This window comes from Martes martes, assembly GCF_963455335.1.
Source record: "Martes martes genome assembly, chromosome: 4".
Classification (NCBI taxonomy): domain Eukaryota; kingdom Metazoa; phylum Chordata; class Mammalia; order Carnivora; family Mustelidae; genus Martes; species Martes martes.
Genome location: NC_137891.1, coordinates 422,770 through 439,970, shown reverse-complemented (window position 1 = coordinate 439,970; position 17,201 = coordinate 422,770). Strand labels below are relative to the sequence as shown.

Below are 17,201 nucleotides of genomic sequence, written 5' to 3'. Positions count from 1 at the left end.
TTTTATTATCTTTGTAAATGTCTCACTTGGGTGAGCTGAGGGACATAGTGCCCATAGGGGAGGGGTGCTGGCAGGGACTGGAGGGGCCCCCAGGACTCCCCCACATCTGCCGCAGCTCCTCCCCCCCTCTCTAGGTCAGGACGCCAAGATGGCAAGGGGTCCTGGAGAAAGACCGTGGGTGTTTTCTCCTTTCTAACAACATGGAGGGGACATCCCCAGTAAATCAACCCCCGGTGAGATGCCACAGGGAGGTTTATGGTGCCAGCTCCCGGGAGTGGCTGAGACGCACCACAATCTCCTGGGGTACCTGTCTCCAGCAGCTGAAAGCCTCAGCTGCTGAGCTGACCGTCACCGGGTGGGGGCCGTGCTGGGGACAGTTGCTGGGATGTATTACCACTCCTCCCGGGCACCCCCAGACACACACTCCTACAAGGAGAGCCTTGTGTGGGTGCCACTCTGCCCCCCGCACGCCCGTGGGCTGCCGGAAATAGTGGGCTATGTGCCCGCAGCACCCAGAAGGCCCTGGTGTACAGACCCCGGCCCACCTGCCATCCCAGCCCAGAGGGCTGCTAGACCCGGGGACGCAGAAACAGGGCTGAGGAGGCCCAGCCACGTACCTGATCTGCACAGAGATCCGCTGCCCCCCACCTTGCCCCACTTGGGAGAGCCTTTGGGCGCCACCCCTCTGCGGGCTCCAGTCTCTCGTGCATGCACCCAAACAGGCAAGCCTGGCCTGCCCTGGCTCCTCGACCACGTGGCCACCCTGAAATCCAGAAGCTCCAGAGATGGTGTCCGCTCCTGAGAGAGGCTGAGATGCCATGACACAGCCCCGTCTCCTCTACACACGAGACCTGGCACATGGCACTCTGAGGGTTATCCTCCGTGCCTGCCAGGTAGGGGGCAGCCCCCAAGGGCAGTGGGACTCAGGCCAGGGGGTGCCCCCAAGGATGTGCTGGGGGCTGGGGAGGCATCTTTCTTTGTGGAGGGTAGGAAAGCAAGCATAGCACCTCTGGGTGCCCTCAGCGGCCAGGCACAGATGGCCGTGCAGGAGGGGTTCCCCTGTGAGCCCCGTGCCCTAGGCTGGAAATGGGAAGCTAAGCGGTCTTCTCAGTGTAACTAGGCCAGCTGCCCCGGGGGGAGGATTGGCTCAGAGGGCTGCCTGGGCTAGGCACCGGATGAAGCTGTCAATACCCCAGGATTCCCTGCCTCCATTTCTCAGCCCCCAGCTTCAGAGCCGGGAGGGGGAGGGATGGAAGAGCCACGCAGGCCTGCGGCCCTACACTCTTGCTGCCTGGGCTCCCCTGCATGCTGAGCCTACACGGCCCAGGAAATGGGGAGGTGGGGAGGTGTCGGGGGGAAGGACTGCTCTGAAGCACGGGGCAGGCCAGGCCAGGGGCAAAGGAAACGGTTCTTTGGTATTGAAGCAACAGGAACCTATCGCGGAAGAGCCGTGTCTCCCAAGCCAAGGAGGGGCCAAACTTCCCCTTCCAGCAGCTCTGAGGGTCTCCGGGTCCTGCAGGCAGCGCTCCTTCCCCCGGTGTGAGGCCCACACACTGAGGCCTGCTCGCCGCAGGCCAGGGCCACGGGAGCCGCAAAGTGGAGGCTGTGAAGAGCCCCCTCCGGCGAGAAAGCGTGCTGCCCGAGGACTGACCTCCACGGGGGCCCCCAGAACACAGGGCCGGCAGCCGGTCCCTGACAGCAGGCTGGGAACGGCCAGCCCACTCAAACCCTCACCCGGCCAGGCTAGCTTATCACCAGCAACCCCCACAGCTTCCCTCAGGCTGGGGTGCTGTGCCCTCAAGGCTGAATACAGAAAATAGATTCTCTCTTGCTAAACTTCATAACTTACAGAAGAGCCTGTGAAGAGTTCAATCGTTTTCCTGGGAAGAGACAGAGCTTCACCCTGGATTCTGAAGCATCAGCCGAGCCCAGGGGGCCCAGTCCTGCCTCTCGGGAGCAGCTGGCTGGGGCGGGGGGGGGGGGTGTACTGGGGCCACTGCAAGACCCCGGCCCAGGCTGCTCCCCCGTGCAGGCCTGCGGCGGAGGGAGCGATGCCTCCAAGTCTCCGGTGGGGGTGTGCATGGTGGCGGAGGCACAAGGACCTCTGGCTCTGGCCCCCAGGCCCAACCAAAGCTCCCCCAATGTCCAGTCGCAGCTACGCCTTTCCCTCAAACAAAACAGAAAGTAGGAAACAAGGGTGCCTTTTTAATTGCAATCAAATATGCCGTCTGAAGTCAGCGTGCTCCCTGAGCCCGGCCCAGAGCAGACGGTAGGCCTCACTGTGCCGCTGGGGGCCAGGGCGCGGCCGCTGGGCTTGGCCCCGTCGTGTCCCCGAACCACCGTCTCCTCCGCAGGTAGCCCGGCCTCCGGCGCCCGGGACAGGGGAGGCAGGGCAGAGGGCGGGGCGCGAGCACCCCCACCTTCGCGCACGCATGCAGACTTTCCCAGGGTTCGCGTTGGCTCCTCCTCCTCCTCCGCTGAAGGGGTCAGCCGGCGCGGCGAAGCCAGTGGGCAGGCGCGGGCGGCCGGGCGGCGCCGCCTACTTCTGGATCTGGAACAGGAAGAGCCGCAGGTTGATGTTCTTGGCGGCCAGCAGCTTGTTGCACTCCACGGAGTCGACGATGGGCAGCGGCACGTAGTCCGTCTCGTTGCTCTCGTTGGTGAAGACGAAGTGGTAGATGACGGGGCTGATCTTCACGTCATCGTATGGGCCCTTGAGCAGCAGGAAGGAGCACTCGAGGGGCGCCGTGACCTTGCTCTTGAGGAGGAGCTGGAAGGACAGCGTGCGCTTGCACGACAGGTTGGGGTTCCGCTCCGAGTCGTTCACACGCGCCTTCAGGACCCACGTCTGGTTCAGCACCGTGAACCTCGGCGTCTCGTAGTACAGGCGCGTGATGAAGTCATCCGTGCGGTACGGCCGGAACTGGACCTCTGTGGAGACAGACAGGCCGGGAAGAGCCGGCAGTCAGTGCAGGCGGGGCCGGGGGCGGCGCCTTCCAGAGGCCGAGCAAGGACAGAGGCTCAGCCGGGGAGGAAGGCAACTTACCCGCAGGACAGAGCGTGCTCTACTTGTCACAAGGCAAATCAAACGCAATTATGGCAAATGGAGGTGCACACAAGCTTGGGGGAAACAACTACGAACAGAAGTAACACGCATTAGCTGCAGGGAGTCCAGGCGCTGAAAGAAGTGAGCGGCTCGACCCTCGCTCTCCTCCCTCTCTGCCTCCCCCCGGGGCCCAGCCCAGGCAGAGGGAGGCCCACCCGGGGGGTGTGGGTAAGCAGACACACAGACAGGATGCGTTCTGAGAACAAGTGCACTTTATTGGTTCTGATACAGAGCTGCCAGAAAAGCCGGCGGGCGGGCGCGCGGCCCGAGAGCCTGTACGGGGCGCAAGGCGGAGCGCCGGCGTGTGGCCCGGTGCTGGGCGCCTGTGCTGTCACACAATTCTCTCCGCACAGCCCGGGGCCCGTGGCCCGCGAGTCCCTCCACGGAGGCGGCCAGTCCTTCCTGTGTGCACGGGGATCCCTGCCCGGCCACCGCCACCGTCATGATGCCTCGGCCCGCCCAGACCCGCAAGGCCTGGCCTGGACTGTTTGCGCCATGGTGCCCAGCAGGGCAGCTGAGGCTGCAACTAACCACGGGCCATGACCTTCTGGTGCTGAGGCTGCCGGGCCCTTCGCTTCTCAGGCCTGTGCAGGCCCGCACCTAGCCAGGCCTAGTCCAGGCAGCATGGCGTGACCGGTTGCCTGTGGCCACCCTTGATGCTGAGCCGGCTGCCTGCTGTGGGCTGAGCAGTAGAGGGCCGCAGTCTCCCTCAGCGGCCCCTGTGTCAGCAGGTGCTTCTTGCTGTTCTCTGTGTCTGGACCAGGCCCTGGCCTGGTTCCTGCTCCCCAGCATGTCCAAAAGCAGTGGCCGTGACCAGGAGAGCCCATGAGATCCAGCGGGCCTGAGCGTGGTCCAGCCTGCCCGTCCCTGGGCGTCCACTCCCAGCTCTGCATTTTGAGCGGAGCACCCTCAGCTCATGCAGGAGCCCTGCCCCTGGGCATCTTCTTGATGGCCTCAGGAGCCCCGCGGCCACGGCAGTATCTGCCTGCAGGCAGGACCGGATGTGCTGAGTGCTCTTCTCGCCTTTGGCTCCACAGGGCAGGCCCCTGGCTGCCGGGCCTCCAAGACACACCCACCTTCTGCTCAGACACTGACCGTCCCAAGGGCTGTGCAGCCCTGCGCAGTAGGACGCCACCTTGTTAGGGTGGTGGGGCCAGGGAGGGGAGGACAGGTGAGAGGGCCTCTGAGAGCCATGCAGGTGCCCCCGGGGTCCTGCCCTGGCCCCTCCCGTGCTTGGCCTCTGGCACGTCTTCTCCCCCAAGGTGTCCTCCCATTCACTGAGAGCTTGTCCAGAGCCTGGCCACCCAGCAAGGCCTGTGCCTGCTGCTCAGAGCCCACCGCTCCCCCAGGTCCCGGCCGCCGCACACCCCCCTGCCCCCCGTGCGGCATGCAGTGGGCGGCGGGGCGCCTCACCTGTGTAACCGATCTTCTCAAAGCTGAGGAGGCTGAAGATGCTGTTGTACAGCTGCATCTCCTTGCGGTGGCTCTGGTCCATCTCGTCGAGGATCTCCATCAGCTCGTTGCCCGTCTTGGTGGGGTGGGCACAGGCAGCCTCGTGCACCGTCAGCTCGTGGAAGGGGCCGTGCCACGGGCAGCCGATGCGCTTGTATTTGCACTGGGTCACCCTGGGGAGGAGGCGAGCACCGTGGTCATGGGCCGTGCCCCACGGGAGGTGGCTCTGCCCAGCGGTCCTCCAAAGGTGGGCCCCTGTCCAGCCCTGCTCCTACAAACTATCCCTTGAAGGACATAGTCACCGTGTGCCAGCCCCCAGGAAGGAGTCAGCATGCGTGGGAGACTGAGGGAAAAGGAGCACAGGAGAGCTGTGAATCCACGTGCCACCTACATCCTTTGCTGGGAAGACTGTTTTGCTTGGCAACGGTGGCCACTGACCCACGGTCTTGGACCCTATGCAGCTTTGCTCCATGTGAGGCTCGCTGGCCTGAGCACCGGCAGACAGCAGGGTTGGCCGGCAGGGGCCGAGTCGGGTGCCCGTGCGGCTTTGCGCTGAGCTCCCAGAGCTGGCCGTGCTCTCCTGGGCCCTCTCGTAAGAGGCCCCCATGCAGCCAGGGAACACTGGAGAGCCAGGGGCATGTTCAAACAGCCAGTGGGTCCACGGTGGGGCCCACTCCTGCTCCCCGCCAGGGCTCGGGTCCTGAGTGGCTTCAGCCTGGCCCATTCCTGCAAGGCTGTCCCTGGGCTAATGTGTGCAGAACCCAGGACCAGGGCAACAAAGACCAACCAGAAGATCCTGCACTCTGGGGCCGCGCCTGTAGCAGGCTGGCCTCCAGCCCCGCCCCGGGCCCTGGCATGCGGCGAAGCCTCCGGCAGCCGGGCCGGCCCGGCAGGTCACCTGTCCTGGCACTCCTCCTTCTGGTGCCTCTCCAGGAGGGAGCGGGGAAACTGGCGCAGGCAGAAGCCACACTCGGAGGGCAGCTCGCTCACGGCCTTCTCCACGGCCAGGTTGCGGCAGCAAAGGCTCTTACTGATCTCACAACGACAGTTAGGGCACGTGGCCTGCTCCTCCTTCAGCCGGGCATCTGCTAGTAGGTGGATAAAACAGCCAGCGCACATCAAGTGACCGTTAGTACACTGCGAAGAAGGAAAGGGAGATGAGCTCACAGACCTGCAGGACGTGCGCACGCGCGCACCAGCCTGCCCCGCGGGCTCCCGCCGCGGAAGGGCCTGCGGGTGCGGAGAGGCGGCCAGAGCCACTATTCGGGAGGGACGGGCCTTCTCCCTGGAACACGGCCAACACACGGCCAGTAGGGCTCCTGTGGAGAGGCAGGTGACACAAAGGTGGCCCTTGGGGGCTTACAGAGGTTACCGAGCCCCACTGAAGCAGGCCCACTAGTGGGGACGGGCTGGGCCACACTGGGGCTTGGAGCCTTTCCCCATCCCAGGGGCCTGGGACGGTCTCAGGGGTCCCCTGGAGGCCCTGATTTCGGGACACCTACGGGAACACAGACTCTTGTCCAAGCCTGGCAGTGGCACATAGCCAGCAGCCATCAAGTAGCAGCAGACACTGCTCCCCTGTGCTGGGGGCTGGGGACCTGGCTCAGACAGACCCCTGGCCTGGCCCCTCCACTCCAGCCCTCCTTGGCCAGCACAGGCAAGAAGGCAGCTGCCACCCACGCAGCGAGCCTGGCGTCCCGCAGGGACCCTCCTACAAGCTAGCGGCACAGAGCTGTGGCAGGTAGAGAGGCCTGGCTGGCCTGGGACAAGGGTGTGTGGGCACAGGGCACGCCTGGAGGAGAGAACGGGGGCCCGGGGCAGGACAGACTCCCGGCCCGGCTCAGGAGGCGGCAAACCCCCTTCCGCTGGGAGCCTGCAGACCCGAGGCCCAGACACTGCCTGTCAGCACCCCGCCCCCTCCCGGGAGTCCCTGCACATGCCGACAGTGGGCCGAGGCTCAACTCTGGTCTTGGGTCTCTGGTTCCACACATACGTCCTGAGTGCCCATTTGGTGCCTTTCAGAGAAATACACAGGCTGTGGGCCTGGCCCTCCAGGGGTAGCAAAGACCCACAGAGAAACCAAGAGATACAAGAGCAGAGACTTGAGCTGAGCGTCCCCTCAGGGCAGACACAGCTCCCCAGGCCTGGCCCTGGCTGGTAAAAACCTGCAGGGGCAGAGGTCAGGGAATGCTGGGGGTGGGGGGCAGGCGGGGTTCTGCTGAGGGTTAGCTGGATTTCCACTTGGGAGACTCTCCCACAGCCAGCTGAGGGTGAGCAGGCTGATGGCCTGGGCTCAGCAGCTTCGGCAAACCTCCAGAAAGCCACCAGGCGCAAGCCTCCCTTGGGGTCCCAGACACTTCTGGGGGAGCTGCAGTGCAGCAGAGGCCTAGCCACACCCACACACGGGACCCTCGGTCAACACCGGCTGCCATCCCATCGTCTCAGGGGTCTGCGTACCCTGAGCCAAGGAGCTGTGGGAGGCCGAGGGAGCTCTTGGGACCAGGCCTGGGGCTAGTGAGTGATGGGACTTACGCGCTGAGGACCAGTGCGGGTGGGAGGGCTGGGGACAAAGGTCTCATTCACAAAATCCATGTCCACACAAACACCACAGGTTATCTGTACTAAAAATCTCCACTTCTAAGTCAGGCCAAGAATTAAAATGTGTATCATGAGGAAGGAGGGCTGGCGGGGCTCAGGTTGGAGGAAGGGGCGGGGCAGGGGTGGGGCCAATGCCAGCTCTGGACTGGAGGGCTGGCAGGGCGTGGGGAATCCCACAAGCAGCTGGGATGAGCTGAGGCCTGCGCACAGGGGCAGCAGCTGGGAAAGCACCGTGTCCTGTCCACCCCTAGAGGCCGATGGGGAAGCCAGACGGGCGGCGTGAGTGAAGGGCAGGGCGTACAGGCACAGGCACCACAGGACCCTTCCACCGGCGGGAGGCACGGGCTTGGTCACAGCCCCCCGCCCCCCGGGCTGAGTCCAGCACAGGCCTGGCTTCGCTAGACCACAGTCCCTGAGAGAAGACGGCTGCCGCCCGCCGAGGCATAGGGGGATGGCGCTTGTGTCATCTAACTGCGTCTTCCCGGGAGGAGGGGACATCAGACCCCCCACACCTGTGGAAGTGAGGCCACACCCACCGCCGGGCGCCTCCGGTGAGGAAGCCTGACTGGACACCAAGACCCTTCACTTCCAGGGTCTGCAGGGGCTGAGGGGGCCCCCACCACAGACTCCAGCTCCGGCGCCTTCTAGGGGGAGGCTACGTGGGCAAAGCCCCACTCTGCAGCCACCACCTGCCCGAGCGGAAGAACCCAGCCGGCTTCTCTCCTGTGTCCAGGTGGCCCAGCCAGGGTGTGGGGTGTAGGGTGAGAGGCCCGGATGCAGTCCTAGAGCCTCCTAAGAAACACCAACGTTGCCAAGCATATGATGCGTACCTCCCAGCACGGTCCTGAGAGTCCAATGCTCTGGGCCGAGGCTGACCTGCACACCCCTCCCAGCAGGTCTCTTCTAGAGCCTGTGGGCTGCAGGAACGTCCAGGCTCCCAGGCTAGCTCCCACCCCCTTCCTCCTGGAGCCTTTAGATGCAACACAGGCTTAGGTGACAGGACACCACGGAGAAGCAGCACCCGGCCCTGCCCTTCTCTGGGGAGAGGTGGGGTCAGTGCCCCTTAGGCCCCACGAGCTCAGTTAAGAGCTGGAGAACAGTGAGCCAGCAGGAAGCTGCCCAGTGCCGCTGGCACAGCCAAGGGACAGCTGATGTCCACATGCAGCCATTATCCAAGGGATGTTCTTGGGTCCAAACCAGATGCCTGGTCCGGGCCCAGGAGGTCTGTCCACACAGGGTGCATCACCACGCCCCAGAGCCCTGCCCGCTCTCCAGGCCTTCCCTGCCCTCCTGAGCAAGACTGCAACTCCACAGGCAGGTCTGGGCACCCAGTAACGCAGACTCAGCCTCCTCAGCGGCCGGGCTGGACTGCACCTACCCCAACTTGCCCAGCCGGGACCCGGCCCCCCAAGGACTCCGCACAACGCCAGCTGCACACTGAGCCTCTGATGGACAATGAGGGCAGGCCCGAATGCCCCACTCCACATGCTAGAGCCAAGCCCTCAACAGCCTGGGTACCCCAAGCAGCAGGTCCCGCAGCGCCCGCCCAGGCTGCCAAGAAGATCCTGGCAGTGGGAGGGGCAGGAGGAGGGGCCCCCCAACTCAGAATATGACAGGGCTTCCCAGGAGAGACGCTGGCTTAAACTCTAGCCTACGGGCCACCGACAGCATCACCGTGGGCTTGCTGCTTTCATGTCTGGGCCTCCCTTTCCTCAGGCACAAAAAGTGACAAAGACAGGACGGGCCTCATCATGTGCTGAAGACGGCGGGTGAGACATGTGTGACGGCACGGCTCAGCCCCCAGCACATGACAGGAACAGAATAAACACCCACCGTGGCCATCGCACAGCAGAGCCTGCCCAGCCCCTCATACGGCCCCCACCTGCAGAGCAACCCCACCCAAGCCACAGCAGTACCCCCCACACCCCTCCGCAGATGCCCCAGGAGCGGGCACGTGTCCCTCCCAGGACAGCAACCCCTCCCTCCACCTGGCCACAGGCAGCTCCCGTGCACTGGCCAAAACCCCCGGGATAAGGGGGACTGAAGGTACCATCCACACTCGTGAAGAGGAACCCTAACCCCAGGCCTTGGGCTGTAACGGGTCTTAGCAAATACCCCTCAACTCCTGGAAACTGAGCCTTGGTCAAGAGGCCTTTTAAGCCCTGTTTTGCGCTGGGGCTCTAGGGAGGATCGGCCCCCAGGCCCACGTGCGCAGCCCACCCTCCAAAGCACGGCCAAGGGCACTAACCCCAGAACTGCCGCTCAGCCCAGCTGGAGGCCCCCACCGCGCTCGTCAAGGCTGCACCCCAAATCCCCGAGGTCTGGCCCCACACCTCGTCAATCTCTGTATTCTCTGTATTCAAGGGACCTTACAATGTCCAAGGAACTCAGCTGTTCTGGGGAGAGCCAGGACTCTAACACTCAGGTTTCGGGTTTGAAGTCCTGCACCAACAGCCTCTGACGCCTCAAGAGCTAGGACTCGGGCAGGAACCAGCCCTTCCCGCAGCCAGGCTCTTGTTCAGAAGACAGACACCCCAGGATGAAAGGCGACTCACATGACAAGTAGCCACCACAGAAAAATACAGCTGCTCGTGTAGCCAGAGTCAGGAACTTTCTCCTCTCTGCACCCGATTTGGACACCAAAGTGGGTACGTGTCCGCAGCTCTACTCTGCTACCTTTCTTACCTCGAAGCAGGAGCCAGGAGCTGGGAAGAGGATCCCAGGCCAGCTGGGTGGGCTGCATCACAGGGGTTCCTTAAACATCCCTCCGAACAGAGCCCGCAGCGCCAGGCACCCTGACAAGGGTCACACTGGCTGGGGTCTGGGCAAGGATGGGCCCTCCCTGCTTCCGAGGCCCTTTACCAATGTGACTGCCAATCAAGTAACTAGTTTCCTCAAGCCAGGGCCTGAGCCAAGTGCTGGTGGAGACAGGAGACCCGAGGGGTGAGAGGCACGGCAAGATACTCCCAGCCCTCCCACAGGGCAGAAACGGGCCAGTGCCCAATCAGGAAGATAAGCACCCTGTTGCAGGAGAGAAGGTGACCGCAGCATGGGGCCATGGCCGCTGTGGGGCCCTAGAAGAGACACAGGAGTGGGGAGAGAGCACCCAGGCAGAAGGGGCACAGCTGCAACCAGTGGGAGGAGGGGGCTGTGCTGCTGGCAGGGCAGAAAGCCAGTCGGGGGCCCCGACTACAACTCCTCCTTCCCCTGATGGGGTCACACGGCACTTCTGGCTGAGAACACGGTAAGGGATTGGGGAGCTCTGCGGCCCCTCCCTCCAGACGCTGGCCCACAGCTCAGGGCCTCAGTGGACGTCAGCACCGTCCTACCAGGTGTACCATCCGGACAGCACATGGGGCCCCATGTGAAACGCTGGGGGAGGGCCTGGGAAGGAGGTCAGGCTGTAGTTCCAAGGCTCCAGGCACTGCCAAGGCTCTCTCCTCCAGAGAAGGGCACTCATACACACGCCGGGGGTGCAGACACACTGGGGCCACAGTTCTGCCCCCATAGCAGGGCTCCTGCTGCCCACCCTGCACCAGTATCCCTGCTCCAACTCCAGCCCTCCTGCCCCCACCTGGGAACCTGCCCCAGTGGCTTCCTGGGACTCTGGGAAGTGGCCCCATACCCTGTGAGGCCAGTCACCAAGGACACACCCAACACCCGCACAGAGAACATCAAAGCCAGCACCTGCTGTACCCACTCCATCCCTAACCTGACCTAACTCGAAGTAGGCCACGGTGAGTGCCTCGCTGTTAGACCGAAGCAAGCCCCAGCCCAGGTATGCGGCTTGACGTGCTCGATGTGTGGGAGAGCCAGCTGCATGGGGCCAGGGCTCCGACTCAGGAACAGGTGGGCAAGTCTGCTCCAGGTGAGCTCTGGCCACCACCACAGCTCCCCTGGTGGCCACAGGGCAAGCTCTCAAGTTACGGTGTACTCAGCCCACTCCAGAGGACCGTGGAGCTACCCCCCCAGACTCAGCCAGGCACAGCACACGGGGCCTTGGCATGGCCCCTGGCTATTCTCCTCACCCCAGAGCTGGGCACCATCTAAGACAATCCCCAGACACACAGCGTGGCTGGTGCCTGCCCCCAAGCCACGTGTCCTAGCGGCGGGGGGGTGGGGGGTGGGGTGGGGATCAGAAGAAATGTTGCTGGTAGGAACAGAGAACTCATCACATGCCTGAGACTAGCTTACCAGAAATGGCCAGTCAACACGGGTCACCAAGGAAGGCCCTCAGAAATGGAGGGGCTGAGCCCAGGCCAAGAGGTGGTGGCCAGTAGTGGGCCCCAACCAGGGACACCCAGAAAGCTGTGTGCCTGCCAGTTTCAAAACAGTGTGTGTAACGCCTAGGCCATTCATGACCAAATCCTCCTGGGAGTAAACCCAGCTCAGATGTGACCAGGCAATGGCTCAGGGCCTCCAGGCCCATCCCAACCACTACCCTCAATGACCTCATCCAGGGTCGTACGCAGCAGGAGCCACCAAGAGAGCCACGCCCCCACACAGCACGGCCTCCAGCACCCACAGCAAGTGCTGATCCGTGGAAGGACTCTAGTCAGCCTTTCTGGAGTCAAGGCCTCTGTTACTGATCACATGTTCTAGAGCTTTCTCCAGGCCTCCGAAGGTGAGAGGAAACGACTCCCTACCAAGACCTGGCTGTCACTTGGGGAGAACGGACGTGGAGCAGGGGGCCCGTACCACGGCACACAGCTTAGCATCACGGATTCCTCCTGCTTAGCACCCTGCTTCCAGGGAAGCTGCCCAGCACAGCCCACTAGGCCACGGGGAAGGCCACAGGTCAGGGCTGTCTTAGCACCTTCACTCTCTTGTCACAGCTGCTTAGCTGCCTGCCTCCAGCCTGCCCAGGACAGAGCTCTGCTCCCAGCTGTGTGTGTGCCCGTTTGAACCAGCCAGGCTCATAGGCCGGGGGCCAGGAGGCAGCACTATGCAGCCTATTATCATGTCATCATGCCAGGACCAGGTCTACCCCACTCACAGGATGGGAGTCCCCCAAATTCCCCCGGGACTCTTCCCCTATCCATCAGTGGCTTGGCTTTTGGGGGCTTTCATTTAAGACCCAAGGAAGGAAGAACTCTTCCACCTGAGAGCAAAAATCATGGGCAAGGGAAAAAGGGGCTGGAGAGGGCACAACTCCTATGGGGTACCCTCAAGGCTGAAGGGCTATGGGAAGCACTCCCCAACTGTATCAGAAGACCTGTGGTATTCCTGAGCTAGGGTCTCTTGCCAGGAAAGGCTGAGAGCCAGCACCCTCCACCCAAAGAACTCAACCCACTTCCCTGCCAATGCCTTCTCTTTCTCCTCTGTCACCTGGGCACACCAGGGTCCTCCTAAGCTACGTCGTGCCAAAACAGGAAAGGACGTGGAGATCTAGAGGCTAGGGAAATGGCAACCCAGATTAGCCTCATGCTGCTCACTACAAAAATGGCCCTCTCTGGGCACCTGGGTGGCTCACTGATTAAGCGTCTGCCTTTGGCTCAGGTCATGATCCCAGGGTCCTAGAATCGAGCCCTACATTGGGCTCCTTGCTCTGTAGGATGCCTGCTTCTCCGAACTCTCCCACTGCCCCTGCTTGTGTTCCCTTTCTCACTGTGTCTCTGTCAAATGAACAAAAAAAAAAAAAAAAAAAAATGGCCCTCTCACCCATGGTCCCCAGTTTAACAGCAGGGAAACAAGGCCCTATCAGCTAGGACCAGCTCCCCTAAGTGCAAAGAAAGGTGACAGAGAACCTGTTCTGTTCCTCAGAGGAGTTCTGGGAAAAAGGGGTATCAAAGTCAGGGTGGGGAGGAGGTACGGAGGTGGAGAGAGAGGTGAACAAAGACGGCAGCGCACTGCAAACTGACCCGGCCGAGTGTGGCCCCTGCTGCTATGTGACGCACGTGTGAGACCCACCAGGGCCAAGGACGCTCTCTGATGGCCATGGCTGGCTAAGGACGGAGTCCAGCCACCATTCTGAATTGTCACGTGGATAAAGGAGGGTGGACACAATTCCTGGAGTGCTGGTAGCCTGAGAAGCCAGCCCTGGTGTGGGTAGGGCCGGAGGGGGTGGGAGTCCACCTTAGGGCACAGCAGTCTAGAAAGCACAGCATGAGGTCAGGCTGGGAAGGGGCTTTGCAGGTGGTTCATCCACACCAGGAAGGAAAAAGAGGGAGAGAGGAGGGAAAGAGATGATCCTGCCCCTTCAGTGTTCTTCCAAGATGAAAGGAAAAGAGAGTCCTTTCAGCCGCGAGCTAGAAGGTGCACGAGAAGCCTGGAGACAGCTTTCGGGGGTGTGGCTGCTCGAAGAACAGAGAAGGTCTAGAGTGAAGAGGGAACCCCAGGGTCTCCCTGAGTCCAGAGAGCTCAAGAACGAGAGAAGCCGACTCTGAGAGTGTGTGGGGGGGGGGGGGCTGGAAGGGGGTGGGCGTCTGTCGCCAGCTTTCTTGGGGGTCAACTTGAGAGGGCGGGCTGGGGGCTGCTGAGGTGGGGGCAGCGGGGAAGGCTGGAAAACAAGGACGCGGAAAGACGAGATTCGAACCGAGACACAAGGGGCGTCCGGACGAGAAAGGACTGACTACGACTGGAAAATAAAGTCCTGCGAGGACGAGAGCGCAGAGCTTCCGAACAGACGCCAGGAGTCGCGACCGCCGGGGCCCCGGAGCTCAGACCTGTCTTCCGAGGGCACGCGGTGCCCGGGCTGCGGCTGGGGGCGGGGGTCGGGAGGGGGGAGCGGCCGCGGCGGGGCTGGAGCCGGGCTGGGTCGGGGTCGGGCCGGCGGCCCTACCTGGTACACGGAGGCCTTAGGCAGGTCCAGGCAGACGGTGCAGCACAGCACCGAGTAGAGCCGCTCCTCCAGCTTCCCGCTGCCCGCCGCCGCCGCCGCCGCCGCCGCCTCGGCTGCCTCGGCCGCCCGCAGCCGCTTCTTGGGCGGCGCGTCTGGGTCGCCGGCCGCCTCCTGCAGCTGCCGGGCGCCGGCCAGGCCCGCCTCGTCCGGGAGCCCGGGCCCCGCCGCCTCGCCCAGCGCGGCTGCTGCCGCCGGCCCCGCGGCCGCCCCGGGCCCGGCCCCGACCCCGACCCCGGCCCCGGCCGGCACCGCGCCGGCGGGCCCCGCGGCCGGCCCGCCCCCGCCGGCCTCCTCCGCGCCGGACATCGCGGCCGGTCGGCCCGGCGGGCGGGTGCCGGCGCGCACTCGCGGCTGGAGGTTAGGGACGCCGCGCGCTCCCGCCGCCCTCTCGCTGCCGCCGCGACCCCGCAACCCCGGTCCCTGCGCCGCCGCCTCAGTGGGTCCGGCCCGCGCGTCGCCCCGAAGCCGCCGCGGCCACCGACCCCGGCGCGGCCGCCATCTTTGTTTTCGCTGCGCGCTCCCCGGCCGCCGCCACCGCCCCCTCGGTCTCCCAGTCACGTGACCGTGTGGAGCCAATGGGAGCGCCACTCAGGGCGAGACGGCACGTCCGCCAGGCCCAATGGGTGCGCAAGGACGCCCGAGGGCCCGCCCCTGCAGAAAGTGGGCAGGAAGGGGGCGGGGCCCAGGGAGACCTGCGGTGGGGCGCGCGCCGGGGGCGGGGAAATCCTGGGGTTGGGGGCGTGCGCGCCGCTTCCGGTCCGTCTAGGGTGCGGCCCACAAGCCGAGGGCCACTCGGCTGTTGGGCATCCCCGGGCCCCCACGTCGGGGTTTGCTTGCGCCTTTGTCCTCCAACACTCAGGTTTTGGAGACGCCGGGGAGAGAAGCCCTGCTGGCCACTCCTGTCCCTCTTGTGTGAGACCAGATGTCCTTCTACCGCACCCAGGCATGGGTACTCCCCGAGAAAGGGCTCCGGACCCGGAATTTAAACCACCCTTCTCCCTAATCCCGGGGTTGGAAACCGAAGAGGGGTCCGCTAAGGAAAGTGAGGGTCTTGGGAAATCAGGACGTGCCTTGCACAGGCCAGAGGGCAAATAAGCCCATGTCAGATCAGCTCTGGGAGGGGACGTGCAGTTCTGAGAACTGCTGTAATACAGGTGTAGTATAGTCTTGCCCTCTCTCACCCCTACAGGCAGCCGGTGAAGGTCACTGTCCCGGAGGGCCACCTGCAACGCTGTGCAAGGATATTCAGAGCTTCACCAGGTCGTGGGGCCCAGGACTAGGTCTTCCTAGTGTAAGGGTCCTCCTGACAAGGGTGTCATTAGGAGGTCAGGCTGAGTGAGGCCCAGGGCTAATTCCAGGACATCCATTTCTTTGCACAAGGAAACCAGTTGCTGCGCTGCTGAAGTTTTAGAAAGCTCACTGGAGGAGCCCTCGATCCCTTTCAAGAATGGGCAGATTCCATATTCCTAAGGTTTATTGGAGACCAAGCCTCTCTCTGGATCCAAAACCATGGACTGCCCAGCATCAGGTCCCAACATGTGTCTGGGGCCCCATCTCCTTCATTCTACTCTAGGCGAGTGCCCACACTCAGCCAGAGGAGGGACAGTGCCCAGACTCAGCCTCCTGACCAAGGCATCCATCACCCTGCAGCAAACTCTCTTTGGGAGGCAAGAGAGTCCATCCTAGGTGAGGAGGCCCACAGGAGCAGGCCTGTGGGAGGGGGAGGTGTAGCCAGGGCAGAAGCCCCACTTTGATCCCCAAACATCACTCCCACTGCAGTCGCTGTGTGTGCAGGGCTCGGTGGTAGGCCCAACTGCCTGCGGCCAGGGCCCAGCGACAGACGTCCTCTTTTGGTAGCAGCAGCAGTCTGTCTTCCTCCAGCCGGCTCAGGAGGCCTGCAGCACCCAACATTGCGCCCCCCCACATTCCATAAGTGTTGGTTGTGAAAACGGCCACAATGAGGATGGTTACTGCAACCACCAGCACCACTGCCTGACCAGCCACAGAGCGGCCCTCAGCACCAAGGTGGTCACCGGCCACTGCCAGCACCATCCCTCCTCCCAGAAGCAGGTTGGCAGAGGAGCGATCCCCATTCACCCAGTGGAAGTCAAAGGCCAGAAGGGGCAGGCCAATGACAGTGGCCACCCAGGCTCCAGCAAGACAGTCTTCATCTGTGCCCAGCCCCGGGGCCAGCACGGTGGCAGAGGCCAACGCCTGGAGCAGGAAGCCAGCAGCGGCCCCTCGACTTGCCTGTCAGTATAGGGATAGGAGGAGATGTGGGGAAAAAGAAGCCAGGGCTTTCCTTTAAGCAGGGAAAGGTCTGGGGGTCTCATGCAACCCTGGACCTCAGACTCAACCTCCCACCACCGTCTCCCTGATCGGGGCAATGGGACCTGATGCAGGTCCTTACGGTTTGGAAGTGGGACACACCCCTACCCAACCCCAGTGTACTCACCTGGGCAGTGCTCACGGCTGCATGGAGAGACACCACTCCCAGTGCCAGGTGGGACAGGGTCGTGCTCCACTCACTCCAAGGCCTGGGGGCCATGGCACCTCGGTGGTAGTGAATGTGAACCAGGAAGGGGATCCAAAACTTTGGAGAGGAAGAAAACGCAGAAGCCGGCGACCAGAGCCCTAAAGGCAATTCTCCTGGACTCCCAGGTTCCAGAGCCCCATTTCTAAGTGTTGGGATAGGCTCATCCGAAACTTTCCGGAGCCCTGGGACCCCTGGACGCAACTGTGGGGAAGAAGCAGCTAGTTAGGCCGGGAGAAGAAGGGAGAAAGCGAACCTGACCTGGGTAGGCGTGAGTTCTGGGGCCCTGGAATCGAGGTAGGGGTGCCGGGCCTCGGGGAGAGTCGCGCGCAGGCCCACTCGACCTGGTTCCTGCGCTTGGGGAGGCGCCGTCTTCGGAACCGGGCTTGGAAGCAGCTACGGCGCAGACTCTCAGCGGCGGCTGAGCTGCGAGGCCCCGACGCGGCGGCAAGCTGTAGGCCAGAGTCGCCCGCCCGCTCGCTAGCTCATCCGCTCCCTTGCTCGCCGGTTGCTGCCGGGTCTCCAGCCCAGCGTTGGCCGGGCGCGAGCCAACGAGAGGAGTGGAGGCTAGAGCGGCAGGGGGCGGGGCCTGGGCGAAGGGGGCGTTCTAGGAGAGCCGGAGGAGGTTGTGAGGGCGGAGAGGAGACTAGGAGGAGGAAGCTCCGTCCCAC

General features: G+C 63.5%; 2 protein-coding genes across 4 annotated transcripts; both read right to left on the bottom strand.

Annotated features, from left to right (window-relative positions):
- Positions 1 to 2,185: 2,185 nt before the first annotated feature.
- LOC308341141 (zinc finger TRAF-type-containing protein 1) lies at positions 2,186 to 14,518 on the bottom strand (the record flags this gene model as incomplete). Of its 3 annotated transcripts, none has more annotated exons than XM_080800845.1 (4): positions 2,186 to 2,931; positions 4,520 to 4,731; positions 5,457 to 5,695; positions 14,480 to 14,518. In XM_080800845.1, the coding sequence occupies 3 exons, from the start codon at positions 5,675 to 5,677 to the stop codon at positions 2,540 to 2,542; spliced, it is 825 nt and encodes a 274-aa protein (XP_080656971.1). In that variant the 3' UTR covers positions 2,186 to 2,539. The 3 variants fall into 3 exon arrangements, with proteins under 3 accessions (XP_080656971.1, XP_080656969.1, XP_080656970.1); XM_080800843.1 differs by lacking the exon at positions 14,480 to 14,518 and adding an exon at positions 13,938 to 14,303; XM_080800844.1 differs by lacking the exons at positions 2,186 to 2,931; positions 14,480 to 14,518 and adding exons at positions 3,298 to 4,241; positions 13,938 to 14,303.
- Positions 14,519 to 15,455: 937 nt separating this feature from the next.
- TMEM276 (transmembrane protein 276) lies at positions 15,456 to 17,071 on the bottom strand. The gene is made up of 3 exons (XM_080800846.1): positions 16,875 to 17,071; positions 16,453 to 16,734; positions 15,456 to 16,247 (listed from the first exon to the last, which is right to left on the bottom strand). The coding sequence occupies exons 2-3, from the start codon at positions 16,543 to 16,545 to the stop codon at positions 15,762 to 15,764; spliced, it is 579 nt and encodes a 192-aa protein (XP_080656972.1). The 5' UTR covers positions 16,546 to 16,734; positions 16,875 to 17,071; the 3' UTR covers positions 15,456 to 15,761.
- Positions 17,072 to 17,201: the final 130 nt, after the last annotated feature.

Excerpts from the sequence above, each read along its gene's own strand:
- TMEM276 (XM_080800846.1), bottom strand. The coding sequence starts at position 16,545 with ATGGCCCCCAGGCCTTGGAGTGAGTGGAGCACGACCCTGTCCCACCTG. Across the intron at positions 16,248-16,452 it reads CAGCCGTGAGCACTGCCCAG|GCAAGTCGAGGGGCCGCTGC; the intron begins GTGAGTACACTG and ends CTATACTGACAG.